Below are 19,402 nucleotides of genomic sequence, written 5' to 3'. Positions count from 1 at the left end.
AATTCACTTTCTCATAGGCCTACCATTTCTGGGCTATTATTAAAATTTGTTTTTTTGTTTTTTGTACAGGCCTACACCAAAATACTCAACTGAAACGAGAAAACTCTCATAATTAACTCTCATATAATTTCGTAAAATAACCAAAATATTAAATTAATATCAATATTAAAATGATCAAATATATTTTAGTAAAATGTTGCAAATATTGCTTAATTATATTTGATTGGTCTTTATTGATTCAAGGTTCACCAATTTCAATAAACTTTCACTTAACTCTGCCTGGCATATACGTATTAGCTATATCTGTACTAGTAGTAGACGTGCTCTTAAAGTCGAAGCTTTTTAATGAATTGGTTCACAAATGCGTACGGCATGTTATCGGACTCGGCCCGAGTGGTTCTTGGTCAACAACTCAATGATTCGAGTCAAGAGCCTCTCTTACAAAGTGTGTGAGTGTGAGCTTTTTAATTGAACCTAGGAGTTGAATGACGTGGCTAAATGTAAGTTACTTTAATATCCAAACACAAAAATATTACAAATAAAATGTACTGGAAATATGTTTATTGTGTAAGTTTTATCAACTCGCATACAAAACCACAGAGTTGGTTTTAATAAATAGCTGTCAAACTACAGTACTTTTCAAGTCTTATCAATTCACTTTTGATAATAGTGTTTTCTAAATGCCTTCAAATGTAATCGTAAATAATACTACTCTACTTCTACCTGCAAAACCGTTTCAAGTAATGGTCGTGGCTGAAGTACATCGCTTCTACAATGTAAGATCTGTTATATGTTTTCCCCAATATCTGTTTGTCTTATGTTTGATGTTAAATGTCATTGTAAAGTTGAATAAAAAAATAGAAAGAAGTACATCGCTTCTGTGTATGACGGCCAATGGCATCACGCCAATTATATGTCCCCGCCCCCTTTGAAGATAGCAGGGTCGCTAGGTCCCTCCCCATTTTCAAGTATTTCCTTCACATGTGCTTTTCTCAACTCGACGCGTCTGTCCGCAGATGCTGTTGCTGTTGCTGTTGCTGAGTTAGAGCTGGGGATTATTGCACACGTCAAAGTGTTGGCTGGTGCCGAGTGGGTGTCTCCTCACCCACACTCAGTACTTTTCATCTCTCTCTTCTTTCATCCACTGTTACTTTCTTACTGAGTGACACGCGGACTATGAAAAATATGACTTTCCGACGCGTAAAGAAGCTGAACTCAAACGAGCCGGACAGCGGGTCGTTGTGTCATGACAGTGGAGATATCTACTTTACCTCCTCCAAATCGGACAGCTGTACTGTGGACCGTGGACCCTCAAACTCCACTGAGGTGTATAATTATAAGACCCTCGCTTACTCTGGAGGGACCCTACCAAGGAACTTTAAAAAGGTTAGAGCACTTCATTTTAGTTTCGAGATTCGACACGCTGTATTTACATGCACATTGTACATTGGCAGTTTACACACAAGTGATCAGTTTGTGATATTTATCCACCTTTTAATTCCCAAATGGGAAAAAAAAACTTTTTAGTCCAGCCTTAGATGGTTTTCCGGGCTTAGTCAGCCTCCCTATGGTCAAACTGGTATTTCGGGTGGTTTTAGAAGAGTTCTGGACACTTTTCAGCTGGTTAGACAAGCTGAGACTGTTTGTTAAGGGGAAAACACATTGTAAACTATGTTATTATGATTTTTTCTGGGTTAAACTGGTCTGGCAAAACTAATGTTTGCTGGGAGACCAGTTGACCAGCAAAACAGTTTTTTTTCTTCAACAAGGTTGAGCTGTAGTTTCCACGTTTAATACTGAACTCGCACTTATATCAGCTAATAGAGTGAAAACGTTAGAAGTAATATTACACTTGTTAGCCTCTTTTATACCCTGCCCTCTATGCATGAACATCTTGAATGTATTGTATGATGTTGTTTGGCCTTAATTAAGATCAGGCACAACAGTCCTGTGAGTTTGTTTTTTTAGAAACAGAAGTGTGCCTGCGCCTTTCAAGTTTTATTAGTTTACCTCTCTTAATGACTTTATATGCCATCATCATTGGCTAAAACTGCACATTTTGGATGTGTATCTTATTGACACACCTGATTCATATCATCAGCACATTGTTTGATGCTCTGAAATGGGTATGAGACATTCAAAATGTGCAATGCTGATTGCTGCAGGATTAACAACCACTGTTGAAGGGGAGTAGTTTAAAAGAATGATGTCCTTGTTTGAGTATTGTCCTGAATGGTTCAAGCAGTTGTCACACTTTGCTTGGCATGTAAAGAATTTCTAGACCTGTGGTCTTCACACCTGTCCATCAGTGTGCACCTGTGACCATCAGCATGTGACGCTTCCTCTGAAGCACCTCTTTTGCATATGCATATGAGCAGTCATGTTAATCTTTAGGAGTGGCTACTTTTTCATTACTTCATGAATCTGATTCATTAGTGTTCAATACAACAGATAAATCATATCATGCTATAAAAACCACAGTGACACCACTGTGCATTCAGCAGGAAATACCAGTGTTATGTGGTAAAGAACGAAGTTATTTTATTCATTGTTTGCAAAAATTTGCTCAAGGTCAAAGGTTGTATACTTAAGTTTAGGTAGCAACCATTCATTCTCAAGTGAGAAATGCGTAGCATTTTAATATAACAGTGACCCGAACAAGAGGAAAATATTGTCCTGTGAATGATTTTATATGAAACATTTGTTGATAATTATAATTATTGTTATTATTATTTCAAATTATATTTCCATTTGCATATCTGAAAAAGTTTCACTTGTATTTTATTATTATTATTATTATTATTAATATTAATAATAATGCAAATTACATTGATTTACATATCTGAACATGTTTCACTGTATTGTTGTTGTTATAACGCCAGTTTGTAATATAGGTATAGATATCAAGTATAAAGTCTCCCACACTTCCCTTCCAAATCCAAAGAGAGACATTAATCTGCTGCTCACCTCTACACTGTACTCGGCTTTGGCAAAAGCAGTTGCTCTCCTGGGCTTTGACCATGCAGATGTGAGCCTGCTCGGTTTTGGCCCTTTGGTTTAGACACACTGAAGCGTGTTTCATGGTCACTCATGGTGTAAAGTGTTTCGCGGTGCCTTTGGACCACCCACACGCAGGTCTTACTCTCTTGAGTAACTGTAAACAGCTCGTATATGTCCCTGCTGAATTTTGGGCCTGCTCTTTAACAGTCCACCTCCTGTGTGGCCAGCCAAGCCGTTTTATGGAACCTGACCAAGAGTCCGGGGCAGAGAAGCCCCCTCCGGATTGTCTGTGACCTTTGTGGTGTGGAACTGAATTTACTGCAGAATTGAAAAAGCTTGAGTAAACGGGGGTCAGTGTGGTTTTGTTGTTGACCGTGTAATGAAATGGCTTTTGAAATTCAAATAGCTCTGATATGATCTTGATATCTCCGGGGTAACTGTCTGGTGACAATCAAAACAACATCTGTAGTCTTGTATGTGTTATAGCTCTTATATTCTTAAAGGAATAGTTCACCCAACAATAACAATTCTGTCATAATTTGTTCACCCTCATATTGTTTCAAACCTGTATGACTCTTTCTTATTCAAATTCAAAAGCTTTATTGCCTATCCCCACAGGGGTAGAAAATTGTCTTTAGACAAAGGCTCAACAAACAATATAAAAAAACACTACACAACGTCACCGGTGCAGCACAGATGCCGTCTTAATAATAAATTTATTTAAGGTGCATAGCAATGACTAACGTTTCGATGTAAAGTTACATCAAACATTAGTCATTGCTATGCACCTTAAATAAATGTATTATTAAAAAGACATCTGCGCTACACCGGCGATTTTTTTTTTTCTTCTTTTTTTTCTGCCTTGTTTTGTCCTGCCCTGGTTGCACCGGATGGTTGTTGATTACAGAAGCGCAGAGAACCTTCCTTTTCATTTGAATACTACACAACATCAGTTTTAAAACCTACTACATTAAGACCTACACAATTTCTTAAGAAAAACATAAGATTCGTATTAAGACCCCATTTAAAATACCAATACCAGTTGGAATAAAAGTCCTCTTATATTTGGTCTTTTTCACCTAAGGTACTTTATACCGTCTGCCAGAATAAAGTAACTGATATTATGTGGAACGTAAAAGAGGATATTTTAAAAATGTTTCTGTTTTGGTTTGGTTTGTTTTTTGTCCATGCATTGAAAGTCAATGAGTCCAATGCTTTGTCATGCAGGTTTGGAATGACAGGAGGGTGAGTAAATGATGAGTTTTCATTGTTGGGTGAACTATCCATTAAAGACTATGTTGCTGTGTTTTAGATGAATTTTGTGGTATGACAGCAATTTTTCAATTGCCATTTTAAGGTCAAAACAACAGCTCCTTTATAGCTGCTTGACTCAAACTAGCCGGCAACATTTAAATGTTGTATTTTAATTTGCAGAAATGAGTCCTAAATAAGGCTTACTCACAGTGGAGTACTACATGGCAAGATTTGGATTGTAGGGCACGGTAGGTTTATGAACAGCTCTCTGTATCGTGACTCCTACACTTTGCGTAAACGGCGGGCCACAACAGGGTATTGTGCGACGGAGAGCTTTGCTTCTCCATCCAACTGCCCTCAAGGGACCCTCTTAGTTACATGGAAATAAATGAAGTCATTGAGGGGACCCTACGACAATTCTCAAAGAGTATGAAAATAAAGAAAGGCAATGTTTTACTAGCATAGGAGGGTTCTTGCACAAAGTGCACTTTGTGGAAAGCTGAGGTTGTTGGGGTTGAGGTAGAGCCCGATTGAATGGGCGTCTGTCAGAGCGGGCGTAATATGAATGAATATTTATATCCGTTTTGTGTTGGGTTTTCAAAGTTTTCAGCCGGAACATCAGGGCAGTTGTTGTAGAACATGCCAGAACTTGTATTCACCAATCTGGCTACATCTTAGATCATCCTTGTGATCATTTCCAAGACATTTACTGTAAGTAAACCTGTAGTCTGTAGATAAAATAAGATCAGAGCATGAACCAGAGAAAGCCGTGACAGGAACGGTTCGGAGAAGACGGTCAGACCGACATGCATTTCAGGTTGTGTCTGCGATTTTCATCCAAGCTGTTAAACAACATATGTGTGAAATGAACACATTGAGCAAAACCTAAAGACCTGTTGATCAAGGGGGGTTTCAAGTGCACAAGGGCAGATCTTCCAAAAGTCACAGACTAATTTTCCTTCTCTTGTCTTTCTTTCTGTCCTCTTCCTCAATCTGTGTTTCTGAACAGAACGGTGGGCTGCAAAAATGGAAGCCCCTCTCACAGTCTCCAGAACCACAAAGGTAAGATTGCCCCTGCTTTTCTTCCACCTACACAGATTTGATTGGCGTATGCATGCGTCATCGTTATTTCCCTAAAATACGCTTGATTTATTTAGACAGTTATGAAAACGTCAGACCATAGTCATTCACGCCTTTTACAAGGTGTCATGGAATAAAAATAACCCCCTTTGAACAAACGCAATTATAGATTTATATAAAATGGCCCGTTTCAGAGGACGGAATGAATGAAATGAGGCCTCAATGAATTTGTGACTAAAAAGGGAGTGTGTGTTGGATCGGCCAGATGGTCAGATATGATCTTTCTTCACTGTATGTATGTACCTCTATTGTTGAGTATATGCAATGCATATACATAATTCATGAGTGGCTAATGATGTATGAGTGCTTTCAGAAAGACAGGGTCATGTCAGAGTATTCATGATTTACACGTTTGAATCCTGAGATTGCTTAATTGTCTAGACAACTAGTATTATCAACTCAGAAGTCCTCTCTAGTTTAAAGTGCACCTCTGTAGTAATTCATGCCATGAAGTTGTTATCATTGAGAAACAAAACGCACTGTATAAGTATGAAACTGAAAGTATACTGAAAACAAAGTTTGAGAGTGAACTGTTCAGATGTCACACTTAGAATTTGGTGCTTTTTTTCTTTTTCTTTTTCACACGTTTCCTATTACGCCATAAAGATGTATCCTCCAAAAAAAACAGAATCATGGGGTTGATTATGCATTTCCTCTGTGATCTTTCATCATCCTTGTTCCTGTAAGCATTGACAGTTAGTCAAGGTCATAGATTGAGACTAAACCAGTCAGACCGTCTCTGTACAGCAGCCCTTTCCTCGGTTCATATTAACAGAATCCCTTCTGTTTTGCTGAATTTCCTTCCAGGAAAACGGTGATCCTGGAGAAGAAAGAGGAGGAGGCCTTTGGCTTTGAAATCCAGGTAAGAGGGATTTAGACACTCTGTATGCAAGACATATTATCTGAATTCGTTCATAGCATCTAAACTGGTGAAAAATAATGTAAAATCTTTCTAAAGTGATCTAGGGTCACTTTACATGACAACGATGTACTAAAAACGGTAACACTTTATTTTACAGTGTCCTTGTTAAATGTTACATTTACTTACCATAGGAGTAACAGTAAATTATGAGTAATTACATGCAACTAACCCTCAACGAAATCCTAATCCTGCTCTAACCCTATAGTAAGTGCATGTAGTTGCTTATTATTACTCAGTACTTAAATATATAATTACACTGTAACAATGACACCTTAAAATAAATTGTAACCGGTTTTCCTTTGCATTTTTTCGCATACCGACGACAAGGTTGTCAAAACAATCCCCGTTCACATGGATCCACGAAAATGATTAAGAGCCCTGTATTATTCATGCCAGGCCAGTATTTGGCGACGTCACTGTAAAGAAAATCTACGTGACTAAGCACGTTATACACATGCACATGATGTCATGTTTTCACAAGTTCTCGTTTTTGTAGTTTACACGGAGGTATCGTTTTCAAAAATGTGCACTTTGAAACCCATTTTCACAAGTTAGCATTTTCAGGCCCCCAAAATGCCATTGTCGTGTAAATGAGTGGCCAAAATCGTGCATACGTATTCTATTTTTAGTTGAAAGCAGGGTCTTGTGAACGCCCCCTTAGCGTGTACATGTGGGTGGGCTGCTCAGGATTAAATAAAAGCAAGACCTTGGAAGAAGGATCTCTTCATTGTTAAGGTGCTGTTATATTCAGCTTCAAGGTCTCATTTTTGATTAAAATTCAGTGAATGGCACCTCATTTAAACAGAAACAAGTATTAGCTAAGGTTTCTCCACATTTAAACCAGTTAGTTTTGACAGACAAAAACAAATGTGCTTGTCTTGTAATTTATTCTTCACAACACTCAAATCAAAGCCTGATTCCTCAATGTGGAACCGATTATGAACTCTGTATTAGTAATTTTTTATTATGCTTCAAAGCAGTATGTCATTTGTTGTGACATGTGTCAGATAGCTAGTTTATATTTAGTTATGTGTAATAGTTCAGATGCAGGATAGAGAACCCCTCCTTTCCTGCCTTGTCCTCTAGTACAGGATATGACATCAAGTTTCTGTCACATGATAGGTCGACATATCAAGAAATGAATTGTTTTCTGGGATGGCGTGCTGTATACAACATTGTTTGAGTCTCTTAGCAGTGGGGATACGGTTGGCCGTATCTATTATGTAAATATGTCTGTACTTTGCATCTCCTGAGGCGCTTGATGTCTCAGAGATTTGTGTAACAATTTGGAGTGTGTGGGAAGAGGAAGGAAGCAGACTATTTCAAACATTTGAAAACACTTAATAAATGATTCACTTTTCAGAGATAGAAATTTGTATTTTTTTCTCCTAAATGAGTGATAATTGGGAGTGTGTTTTTTTTTCTCTAGAGTTCAGACCTTACAATATTGCATCAGGTATTTCCCTTTATTTTCTTAAAGGTACAGTTCACCCAAAAATTATGTTTTCAAAATGTACTCCTCATCACGATATTTGAAACCTGTATTCCCTTATTTATTCTGTAATATATTAAATAAGTTATTTATAGCAGAATGAGAATGTTGAAAAGGCTCTTTTCCATACAACGAAATGAATGAATGGTGACTAGACATTAACAGCCCCTGTCCCCATTCACTTTCATTGTAATGGTAAGGAGCAGTGTGAGACCTCTTTAAAAAATAATCTTAAAAAAGAAAAAAGAAAGCCCATAGGGGTTTGTAACATCCAGAGGGTGAGTAAATAGGGTGACCACCCGTTCCGCTTTACGTTGTACCGCACAGCATTTTCAACCCCTTGTCCCGCACATCGCATATTGAGAAAATGTCCCGCATATTGAGAAAATGTCCCGCATTTTCATCAGTCTGTTGTTTTTTAATTATCATATTAAGAAAATGTGCATGCGTTCTTTTTTGCCTTTTTAAGAAAGCATTTTATTTATTCTTTTTGCGGCGTAGTTTTTCACCTATATTTAACAGCGCTTCGTCAGAAGTACAAATACAACAGCCGTTTTTTAAACCCTATCCGATAGTTGAAAGCAAAGGAGTAAACGCGGTCACTAGTAGGTTGTGACGCTGTCAATCAAAATGTGGAGCGGTGATTTGTTCCATGTGTTGTTCCCTGTCAGAAGAAAATGGATAATTCGGTAAATGTTATTTTACATTTAACAGAATTTATCAACTTGTTGCCAGCTGTGGTTGTTTTCATTCACATCATTTCTAAAAAATATGAACGTTTTTGGTTTAATATAGGCTATTCTTATATAAGACTGTCAATTATCTAAATTCATGTTGGTTTAAATTTTATTTGTTCATTATTTATTAAGTTGGACTTGGTCAGAACTGTTTCAAAAATAGTTACCTGCATGATGCCTGCTGCCTTCGGGCTCAGTGATGTTGAATTTAAATGTCAATGAAAATAAAGACATGTTATGTTACATTGTGATGTAATGGTGTTTTCTGGAAGGGACTAAAGAACAAATAATTTTTATGAGCTGAAAGGCAGAATACAAATGTTTTTATTAAGTTAGATAAACATTATATAACAGTTTCAGGTTATGTTTTAGTGTTGGTAACACGTCCTACATTGTCCCACACAAATGTATAATCGTCCCACATTTGGTTTGTTTGATGGTGGTCACCCTATGAGTAAATGATGACAGAATGTTCGTTTTTGGGTGAACCATCCCTTTAAGACAATCTTTATGAAGTCATCAAAAGTTTAGTCAGATTCTTTCTTTTTAGTCGCCTTTCTTTTGACAAAATGAGGTTTAACAGTGTTCTCTGTTCACTAAGCTGTTAACCTCAACAACAGCTTTGGGTTTCAGTTGAGGAAATGAGCACCAACGTCAGTCATCCTCAAAGGCGTTGAAATCAGGCGTTCCTACGCATTTTATACACTAAAGTAATTGTCATTCATTGTGAAAGTGAACATCGTGAGAGTGTCTTTAAGCCACAGCGTATCTCTTTGGTGACTGGTGAAAATGTTGCATGCGACATAAAACATTATGGCTCACTCACATCAGGAAATGAACAGTAAATTGAGATACTCATTTGAATCTACACGTCAGTAAACCTAAGATACCACTGATACCAAAGGCACCAACATGCAAATGACCCTTCCAAATGGCATCAGTATATCAGCGCGTGCCTCTTGAACTGAGCTACTGATTACAGTTATGGTGGAATATGAAGCTGATGTTTTGCATATCAACATCTCACTGAGTCTCTTCCTGCTCTGTTTTAAACTCTTGCTGTGTAGAGTTGCATTGTATTCTTAACTAGAATTTGTAGTTTAATTCTCTAAAATATCTCACACCACACTATATGTTATAGCCACTTAACATCCTTTACAGTTTACACAGAGATCCAGGTGCTAGTCCACTTAAGCTGACTTGAGTTGTTTTATTGCAGAATAGATGAACTGTATAAGATCTTAATGGTGCAAACTAGAATTTATTGCTACTGCTAAACATTTTTTTTTACATAATTTACAGTTTAAAACAATGTTATCCATCCATTTTGAAAACCACTTGTCCTATGTAGGGTCGTGGGTATATTATATTTTATTGTGTTATAATATTTTGTATGTCATCCATCCATCTAATTTGCATACCGCTTTGTCTATGTCGGCTCTTATTATATTATATTATATTATTATCCATGCATTATGCAAACCGCTTGTGCTTGGCTAGTTTATATTATATTGTATTGTATTGTATTGTATTATATTATATTATATTGTAGTTAATGTAACTTGCTCTACTTTGGAAAACTGTCCTTTATGACTGAATATCATTTTCACTCTGAAATGCTCCACATTACAGTAAAATTTTTACTCCAAGAAATCACCCTTTATCTTTTGCTAACGCTCAGAAATGGTCATCAAATATAAAATGTTGATTAGCCATAAACATTTTTTAGCCTCAGTCAGATGGCTTGGAGTTGTCCTGCATACAGATCAAACATTGAAATGACAACAAAACACAGGTGTTTCTAATGGCCTAGTTTCGGTGTGGCTTGTTTATCAAGGATGTTTGCATGTGTGTAAACCACCTGAAGCCGTTCCTAACGTTCAGCTTCCTTTAAGCCATTGATTCTGTCAGTCAGTCTTTGTGAAGCTGTGCAGGTCAACATTCTAGTCATTGAGCACATGACTGTGTCAAGCCACTGTGAAAATGCTATCAGACCTGATTTGGCAATGCTACGTCGAACAAGAAGTCCTATTGTTGACGAAAATGGCACACCTTTACTAGCTAGACTATAACTCATTTTGTTTACTTTAGTATAATCTGAATGCATATCTATAAATAACATTACTCTCTGTACAAGAGACCTCATTGTTTACCACCCTTTTTTGTGTGTATGTGTGCTTGCAGACATACGGACTGCATCACCAGAGTGAGAACTCGGTGGAGATGTGCACCTTTGTTTGCAACGTTCATGAAGACAGTCCTGCCCAACTTGCAGGCCTTAAAGTCGGTAAGTGCGCTCACATTAACACCACCCTTAATGTTTGCTCATTCAGTCCCGCTCTAGACCAGCATTTGACACCGAGGCTAGAATATTCAGAGTAGTCCTCGGGGTCAAAAGGAGTACATTTCAAAGCAATAACAAGGATCACTTTCCTTCATCCACCTCTTGAACGTCCTGTTTTGTAGTAAAATTAGTCTGTGTGAACGGGAGTAATATTTCAGAAGGCTTGCTTTCTGACTCTTAGATCTCGTCAATCTGTCAACAGCAGAACAGCCCTACTGTTCAAGCAAGAGCAAATATCACAGGTCAGCACCCACGTAGACAGTTGATGGATTTTTACTCTTTCAAACTGTAAAACAGAATACAGTCGAGTCACTCTGCGTTTTGTTTTTGTGGGCTGCATGAACATTTCTGCTGTTCATAAATCTTTCATCCTGACATAAATTCAACAGCTCCATTTAATTTTTGATTTTGGAATATATAAAAGTATTTATATATATATATATATATATATATATATATCTCAAATACACTACGTCAAAATGTTTGGGGTCAGTAAGATTTTTTTTTATGTTGTCAAAAGAAGTCTTATGCTCACCAAGGCTGCCTTTATTTGGTCAAAAATACAGTAAAATCTGTAATGTTGTGGAACATTACATTTTCAAGTTAATTTATGTATGTCTTTATAGTTTAATCCTTATAGAAAGTTATAAGCAACTTTATTTAGAAAATATTGACAAGTAAAAAAAGATAGTTTTCTAAAAATACATATTTGTCTATGTCCTATTATGCCACATTCAGGCTTTTATGAAATGTTACCTCTTGAAATTTAATACACAGAATCTGCATTCTTTTCTATAATCTCTACGAGAAAAAACACTTCTGCATCTAAAATATCCGTTTACTCTGTCCTAGGATCAGTTGATCTTCTCCTAGCCCAAAATATAACAATTATGATTCATAGATAAACTGATGTCAGATCAGTTGTAAACAGGAACTCCTCCTCAGAGTTGCTGTGCGTGTGTGTTGGTTTCGCTTCCTGCATTCCCTGCATGCTTTGCGCTATTGTCGCCTTTGGTCTGTCTCTCAAAAGCACATGAACTCATCGTTCTAAGACAAGAAAACACCAAACTCTCCTAGGACAAAAGGAATTGTTTCATTACATATTGATGTGTGAAGTCATGTGAGAAGAAAAAGAAAACAAGAAGATATAATTTATTCCAATGGAACACAAAAGGAGGCGTTTAGCAGAATGGTTGCGCTGCTCTTTTCTGTACAATGAAAGTGAATGTGACGTCAAGTTTTATAAAGGTTCAAATAAAGCACAATAACAGTAGTCCATTCAACTTGTGCACTATTTCAAGTGTTCAGAAGCCGTACATGAGCTTTCTGTGAGTAACGGACTAAATCTGAATGTGTTCACTGAAAATGTTTCCTCTGAACTCTTGCGTAGCACTTGTGGTCACCATTCACCTTTATTGTGTTGAAATTGGACATTCTGCAATGTGTCGTCTTTTGTGTTCCTTAGAAAGTCAGTCAATACAGGTTTCAAAATACACGAGAGTGAGTAAATAATCATGACAGAATTTACATTTTTGGTTGAACTATCACTCACGGCAGCACAGCACACAAAATGTTCGTATACAGTTTCCAATCAAATCAGTTCTCAGTTGAAAACTCTTCTCTGGGCTTTGTAGGAGACACAATTGCCAGCGTGAACGACACTTCTGTGGAAGGCTTTCGCCATAAAGAAATCGTCCAGCTCATTAAATCATCAGGCAACGACATTAGGTATGTAGATGTTCAGCGTTCTTCCATGTCTGATAAGCAAAATAGTCACATTTGGCCCAAAATAGAATGGTTTTAAAAGTTTAAATTGAAACTAAATTGTTTTGAGTGTACTTGTGGTCTTTTCTCATTAGCTTGAAGCAATAGATCTGCTATTACTTGATTGGAACCACACTTTCCGTCCCCCCGTTTATTTTCTGTTTAATAAAAGATGAAAGGCCAGTGAAAATGAACCTCCATTTATAAAGTGTAGATGTGAACCACATGAATGCATAGCAGTTCATGCCTTCCCTCTCCACGGCTTTTAACTCAATTATTTCCACTTTTAAACCTGGGGTTATGCTGTAAATGAGAGTTTACAGCAGCCCAGTAAAAAGAGGTTCCCGCTTCATATCCATATCACCAATGCCGGTCTTGAAATCATATACATTTGGGGGAAGGGGAGTTTTAAATTACCACTAAGCTCATATTCAGACACGTTGTGGTCTGAAGTCTGTTTTAAAGAGCTATTTGACTTTAATTGGTGTGTTTATTAGATTGAAGGTTTGAAGACATGTAATACTGCACAGCATAGGAAATGACTTTGTCATGCAACACTGTGTTATTTTGTTCCTGCATCTAGGCTAGAAACGGTCTTCAGCAACTCTATTAGAAAAGCGGAACTGGAAGCCCGACTGCAGTATCTAAAGGTAAGTCGCATGCACGCATCAAGCAGCGTGTCATCTCAGATACAGAGACGTTTACAAGTGTTGTAATGTAAGCCCAGCTTTAACACAGCTGCCCCGGCCTGGCACCAAACACTAGTGCTGATCACACCTGTTTCCTCTCACACCCCACCTGTTCCAGTGACAGTCCAGTCTTAATCCTCGCATACCGCAGTACAGCTGAAAAGAAGCACGGCACAGTTTTACATTCCTCAGGACATTCTCATATTATGTGTAAAAAGATGCCTAGGCTATAAAGTTTAACTACAAAAAGAATACGCTTTCATTTTGGTACTCGCTTCTGCAGTTTTTGAGAGTAGCTGAATCACGGTGATGGTGAACATTGGTTATATATGTGTTCGTGTCATATTTGCTACACAGCTCTTTTGAATTCACAGTTGTATATCAGACATGCACAAGCTCTCTTTTATAAATATTATAATATTAACTGAGCTGATGATGATGTAACTAGACGGGTAGAGTTTTGCAATCGTTGATTGGAGAGCTTTAAACCAACCTGTTTTGACACAAACACCATTGTCATGGTTGAAAGAAAATAATTTATTTAAATGCAAACTAAAAAAAACTAATTTAAAGTCAACCAGTCGAGTAGTAGACCGAAATGTCTAATATCTACCAATTAAAACAAACGGCTAATGGTAAAATAATACCATTATTACTACAATACATAATACTAATGTTTAATTTTGAATGCTAATTTACTTTGTTTTACATTTAGAGTACATGTGCCATAATGTTACACTCACGCTTCAGGTTTTGCTGAGTTATTGTTAACTGGAACGATTAAAAATTGAAATGGAAATAAGGCTAATTTCCATTAAGTTGAAGTATTAAAATTACTAAAACTAAAACTGTGAATAAAAAATAAAAAAATTATTAAAGCTTATTAAAAACACAATAAAATGGCACTGTCACATAACACAATGACTATAAATTAAAATGAAAACTGAAAAAGTAACAGCCAATTCAAAACCATAATAAAAACTATAATAGTATATAAACAATACTTAAAGTTAATATTTAAAAAGACCAATTTAAACCCTGTTAAATGTAATCTTTTGCGAACCTTAAAATTAATATTAATTTTTCACACCGTACATAATAATGTTGTGCTTCTTAAATTTACTTGTCTTGTATCATTTAAAACAATTGATTTTAGTTTTATTTTATTTTTTTATTTAAACAAAACAGTATAGAAGAATTATAATCGGCTATTTAACAGTTATCTTCCATAACATGAAAATAATGATCTGCTCTTGACTTTGACTATCGGTGCATCCCTGTAAAATACCTTCCATGACTTTTTATTTATTTTATTCAGTAGAATAACAGATAAAACCAATCGAAACCACAATAGTTACAAAAGGTAAAAAATCATGACAAACCATCTTTTCATTCATTGCTTCAACAAATTCACTTTGCGAAAAGAATTATGATTTAAAAAACGGAGCCAGACAACAAAGAACTCTGCATTTAGTTCAAATTTGATGGCTTGTTGATTGGAGAAGTAGCAACAGAGAACTGTGAGCTAAGTCTGACCTCACTGACCACACACTTCCCTGTTCTCTGATGATGATGATGGGAAAAAAGTAAATGAACAGAACAGAAATGACACGTGGAATGACTCTTACTGTGTATTTTGTCTCCTCAGCAAACCCTGCATGAGAAATGGGATGAATACAGATCTCTAATGGTGCAAGAACAGCGGCTTGTGCATGGTGAGTTTTAGCACATGATAGCAATCTTGCTAACCCAAGCCTTTGAATAAGCCACCAATTTCTTATGAGGTTTTTTTAATAGCGTGCAAAGGTTTGACATATAACATCTGAGCACTTCTGCATGTATTTATGTTCCACACAACACTTGTAAGCACAAGGTTGCATTAGACACTTAAAGATAAATGAAGAGAACCATATTTAGAACAATATGCTAGTATTTTTCCGGTATGACTAAAGCTCAAACTAAATGCATTAGCATACCAACATAATACTGTACTATTCTGCAGAATCTCTTAAAGACTAATTATTTAAAAACATCTTAAAGCGGAGAGTAATTTTCCTTGAATGCAAGACTCTACAGGCAAAAACTGTTTGTTTTTTTGTGCACTGGTCGATTTTGAGCATTTTGCTTTCCATAACGTGTTTGTTCAGAAATGGAAGAAAACATGCAAAATACACTTTTATTTTATCGCAATTCATCTATTTGTGCACAGAAAATGCCATTTCAGTAGTACTTAACATACACCAAACATTTAACCGTTTTATTTTGATCTATATTCTGAAGGTTCTTTACATATCATTTCCATGCTTTTCATTCCTAAAAACATAGTCATTTTTTTTTACAATATATTCTGATTTATTGAATGATAAAGAGATATCAAAAATACCTATGACTCTATAGGGGCTTTTCACACTTATAATTAACTTTATACAAATAATTAACCCTGGGTCATCATAAACCCTGGGTAAACGGAATCCTTGCTTCACGTTTCACTTTGCTTATAAAGTATCTGAGGTTAACAATTAATCCTTGGTATTCTTTCGCTGCCGTTTCACACTGTACATTCCTAATCCCAGTGTTAACGTCCATATTTGTAGTGTCAGCTGCGTTTACATGGACACTTATAATCGGATTGACGGCTCAATCGGACTGAAAAACCTTCATGTAAACACCTTAATTGATCCGATTGAGCTTGATCCGATTGAAATTTCGATCGGATTGAAAGGGGTGGTTTACTCCTTTTGTAATCCGATCGAGAGAACATGTAAACACTTGATCGGATTGAAAACCGAAACTTAAAGGACTGCGCATGTGCAATGACGTTGAAATAGTGTAATGACGTATGACGCGTGGAACAAGCTGTTCTTCCTGTTGAATAAAGTGAATATAAATGAGTGTTCCGTCATTAAAAAATTCTCATTTCACTCAGCGTCTGTGAAGTGGAGCAGGACAACGTCCCACCAGTGCTTGTTTCAGATTATCATCCATGGACGACAGGTTTTGGGCGCGTGGTTTTACTGCGTGATCAATAGCAGCACAAATCATGACCAGAGACGGATAAATATTAAGTCTGCTGTTTAAAAAAAATAAAGAACCAATAAAGGAGAATACTTATGCGCGAACAGCGGCATATTCGTGCAGTGTGCGTATTTCAAAAAATCAATTCCGATTTGAATCTTGTGACATATAAACGCGCACATCAACACGATTATTTTATTTATAGTTCATGTAAACACCGTGTTCGGATTCATCAATCGTATTGATTTCATTCCGATTGTGTCCATGTAAACGTAGCTAGTAGCTGATTAGACTGGCGCTTCCCGCACACAATGGGTCTCATTCATGCAACATTCGTAAATATACGAGTAAATATGCGAGTGATTTGCGCGTAAAGAGACCTTCCCGAAAACTCTTCTCCTGACTCACAAATACTTCGTAAACGTCAGATGTGATCGTGAAGTGTGTGTGTGTTAATGAATTTTAATCAGTCGTAAATGGGATGCGCGTGCACGTTCATTCTCAATTACCATAAATCCCGCCCATTAAATCCGACTGACAACTATATATGGGCATCATATTATGACATGAATGCGAATGAAAAAGACAAATTTCTCAGATGCAGAAATTGAAGTTTTATTATCAGAAGTTAATTCAAAACGCCACATTTTATTTTCAAGTGTACATAGTGGCGTATCGGGTCCTAAAAAAAAGGAAGCTTGGCAGCAAATTTCAGATGCAGTCAATGGAGTTTCATCTGTTAATCGAACATTCCCAGAAGTGAGAAGAAAATGGTTCGACATTAAGCTTGAGAGCAAAAAACGAATTAGTTCACTTCGGAAAAATCGTATTAAAACTGGAGAAGGACCACCATCGCAGATGCTATTACTGGCTATCATAATAAGAAAAAACGTATGTAATTACTATATATAATATTTTTTCAAAATGCTGTGTAAATATGTACCCGATTAAGGTGAATTAAAATGCAGCCTTATTAATGAGCAAAACGTTCGGGTGTTAAGCGCATTATTTACGCGTAGCTGGGAGCAGGTGTAGATTTCTTGCGTACCAACTAACATTTGGAAAATACAAACATTTTAATGAATCCGAAAATTTACGCCAGAACCACTTTACACACGATTTACACAAAAATTCGTTCTGCTCGTGTTTCATGAATGAGACCCAATAAGTTTACATAACGGCCTTGCCATTGTGCATCCTCATATTATATATTGCCGAATGTACTGAATGGAATTTTCAGACTATACGAATGAAACGTTCTCCTCTTCACTCCAATTGTGTTTTCAGTCACTATTTTACATTTTTGCCGGGGTTAGATTCAGATTTCTTTGTAAATTTTTACATAAATTAGATAATGTCTTATTTGCATATTTCAACATGACAAAAATGTTTGCAATTCTTAATATATTCGGGCATGTAGGGAAGTGTTTTTTTTTTAACCCTGTTCAACTTGGGTGTCTTGCTTTAAACATTACCAGAGGTTAATTTATCTATCTGTTTTCTCTCTCACAGGCATCGTACTGAGTGACGTGGCTGTTTATGAGTCTCTGGAGTCAGCTGGCGTGTACGGTAGTCTGGGAGCTCCGAGCCCCGCGGCCATGCGCGCGTTACATGACACCGGTAGCACGAGCAGCAGCGTGAGCCACCTCAGTGCCGCCACGGCCGAGGACGATCCACTCTACCAAACCTGCATCTACCAGGGGGAACGTGGCAACAACACCAGCAACGACGAGCTCGACACAAACCAAGTGAAATCTCAAAGCGGCCGTCTACGGATCACCCGACCCGCCAGCGAGCTCTTCGCTACTGCCAAGACAACCCTGACCCGCAGCGCCAGCACACGCAGCTACATGAGGGGCCCGGCATCGTCCTCTGTGCCTAATGGAGAAAAACAGCAGTGCGGAGGGTTCAGCACACTGCAGCGCAAACCCAAACAGAAGAGCTTCAGGCGGAGGCTGTTGAAGTACATCCCCGGACTAAACCGACCCCTGGAAGAGGAGGAAAGCAAACTGTGAGAAACTAAAACAGACTAAAATTCAAAGACTCACTTAGCCAAAGACCTAATGTTTAAAATGTAAAATGCATCCAAAAAAGCAAACTGAAGACCAAAATTGGAGGCCAAGACAAACCAAAGAATCTAGTGATAAAAAAAAGTGTTTTCAAAAATCGAGAGCCCCGTTCATTTCCAATGTTTGGTTGAAATTAGAAGTAATTTAGTTTGTGTGCCAAAAGTTTCCATTCTGAATACAAAACATTCACTCAAGATTTGTTGGGCAATTTAAATGTTTGTCTAAAATGCTGAGTAGATGTGGATACGCTTCTATTTGTTGCTGGAAAATTGTTTCAAATTCTATAACCAGTAATATAACAGTTAACAAGACATAAAAATATCGTGAAAATGTTGACAAAAAAACAACCAATTTGTCTTAATTACTTTGTCAACTCCTTAAACGTTATTAACATTGTTTAACTTTATTTCCTGGTGCACATTTTTCATCTAAATCAAGAAGTAAATGTTTGTACATATTTTGTTAATGTTTAAGTTATTTATTTAATGTTTTTTTCCCCTGTTTTTGTGAAGTTTTTTTGTTATTTGAAGATGTACAAAATGAAGGATTTTTCTTATTTGATCATTTATATTTGAATATACTTTGGCCCTGAAGGATATTTAATAAGTGCCTGTTGGCATGTATGTGTAAATAACTTTTCTATTTTTTGAAAAATAAAAGGATTTTTCCCTTATAATTTCTCTAGTATGTTTTTTCTTTTTTTTTCTTTTGTATGTTGATTCATATTGCCATTTCTCAGGTTATTTTACCCAGAAGTCCACTTGACAAATACACGGCCATTTGAGCACAAGTGTTCTTATTGTGTTGGACGTCTTTGATTTCTTACTAAAATATTTTTCTTTGCACTTACGATACCGGCAGCACAAAGGACTGCAGCCTAATGTGCTATCCTAACCTCAAAAACAACAGCTTCCTCTGGGACAGAGACTGTGTGTTTTGTAGTATGAAGGGGACTGGTTACATTCCTCTAATGCTT

At 36.9% G+C, this 19,402-nt stretch overlaps 1 protein-coding gene across 1 annotated transcript; it reads left to right on the top strand.

The window, feature by feature from the left end:
• The first annotated feature begins 965 nt into the window (after window positions 1-965).
• On the top strand, window positions 966-19,099 carry tamalin (trafficking regulator and scaffold protein tamalin). Its single transcript, XM_077218512.1, has 8 exons — window positions 966-1,386; window positions 5,264-5,316; window positions 6,202-6,256; window positions 10,730-10,832; window positions 12,524-12,617; window positions 13,237-13,303; window positions 14,991-15,057; window positions 17,870-19,099. Exons 1-8 carry the CDS (start codon window positions 1,177-1,179, stop codon window positions 18,370-18,372), a joined length of 1,152 nt encoding a protein of 383 aa, XP_077074627.1. The 5' UTR covers window positions 966-1,176; the 3' UTR covers window positions 18,373-19,099.
• Window positions 19,100-19,402: the final 303 nt, after the last annotated feature.

The sequence above is a fragment of the Siphateles boraxobius genome, unplaced genomic scaffold, assembly GCF_051911475.1.
Source record: "Siphateles boraxobius isolate OS27281-9 unplaced genomic scaffold, OSU_SipBor_1 77, whole genome shotgun sequence".
Lineage (NCBI taxonomy): Eukaryota > Metazoa > Chordata > Actinopteri > Cypriniformes > Leuciscidae > Siphateles > Siphateles boraxobius.
This window is presented reverse-complemented; position numbering and strand designations above follow the sequence as displayed.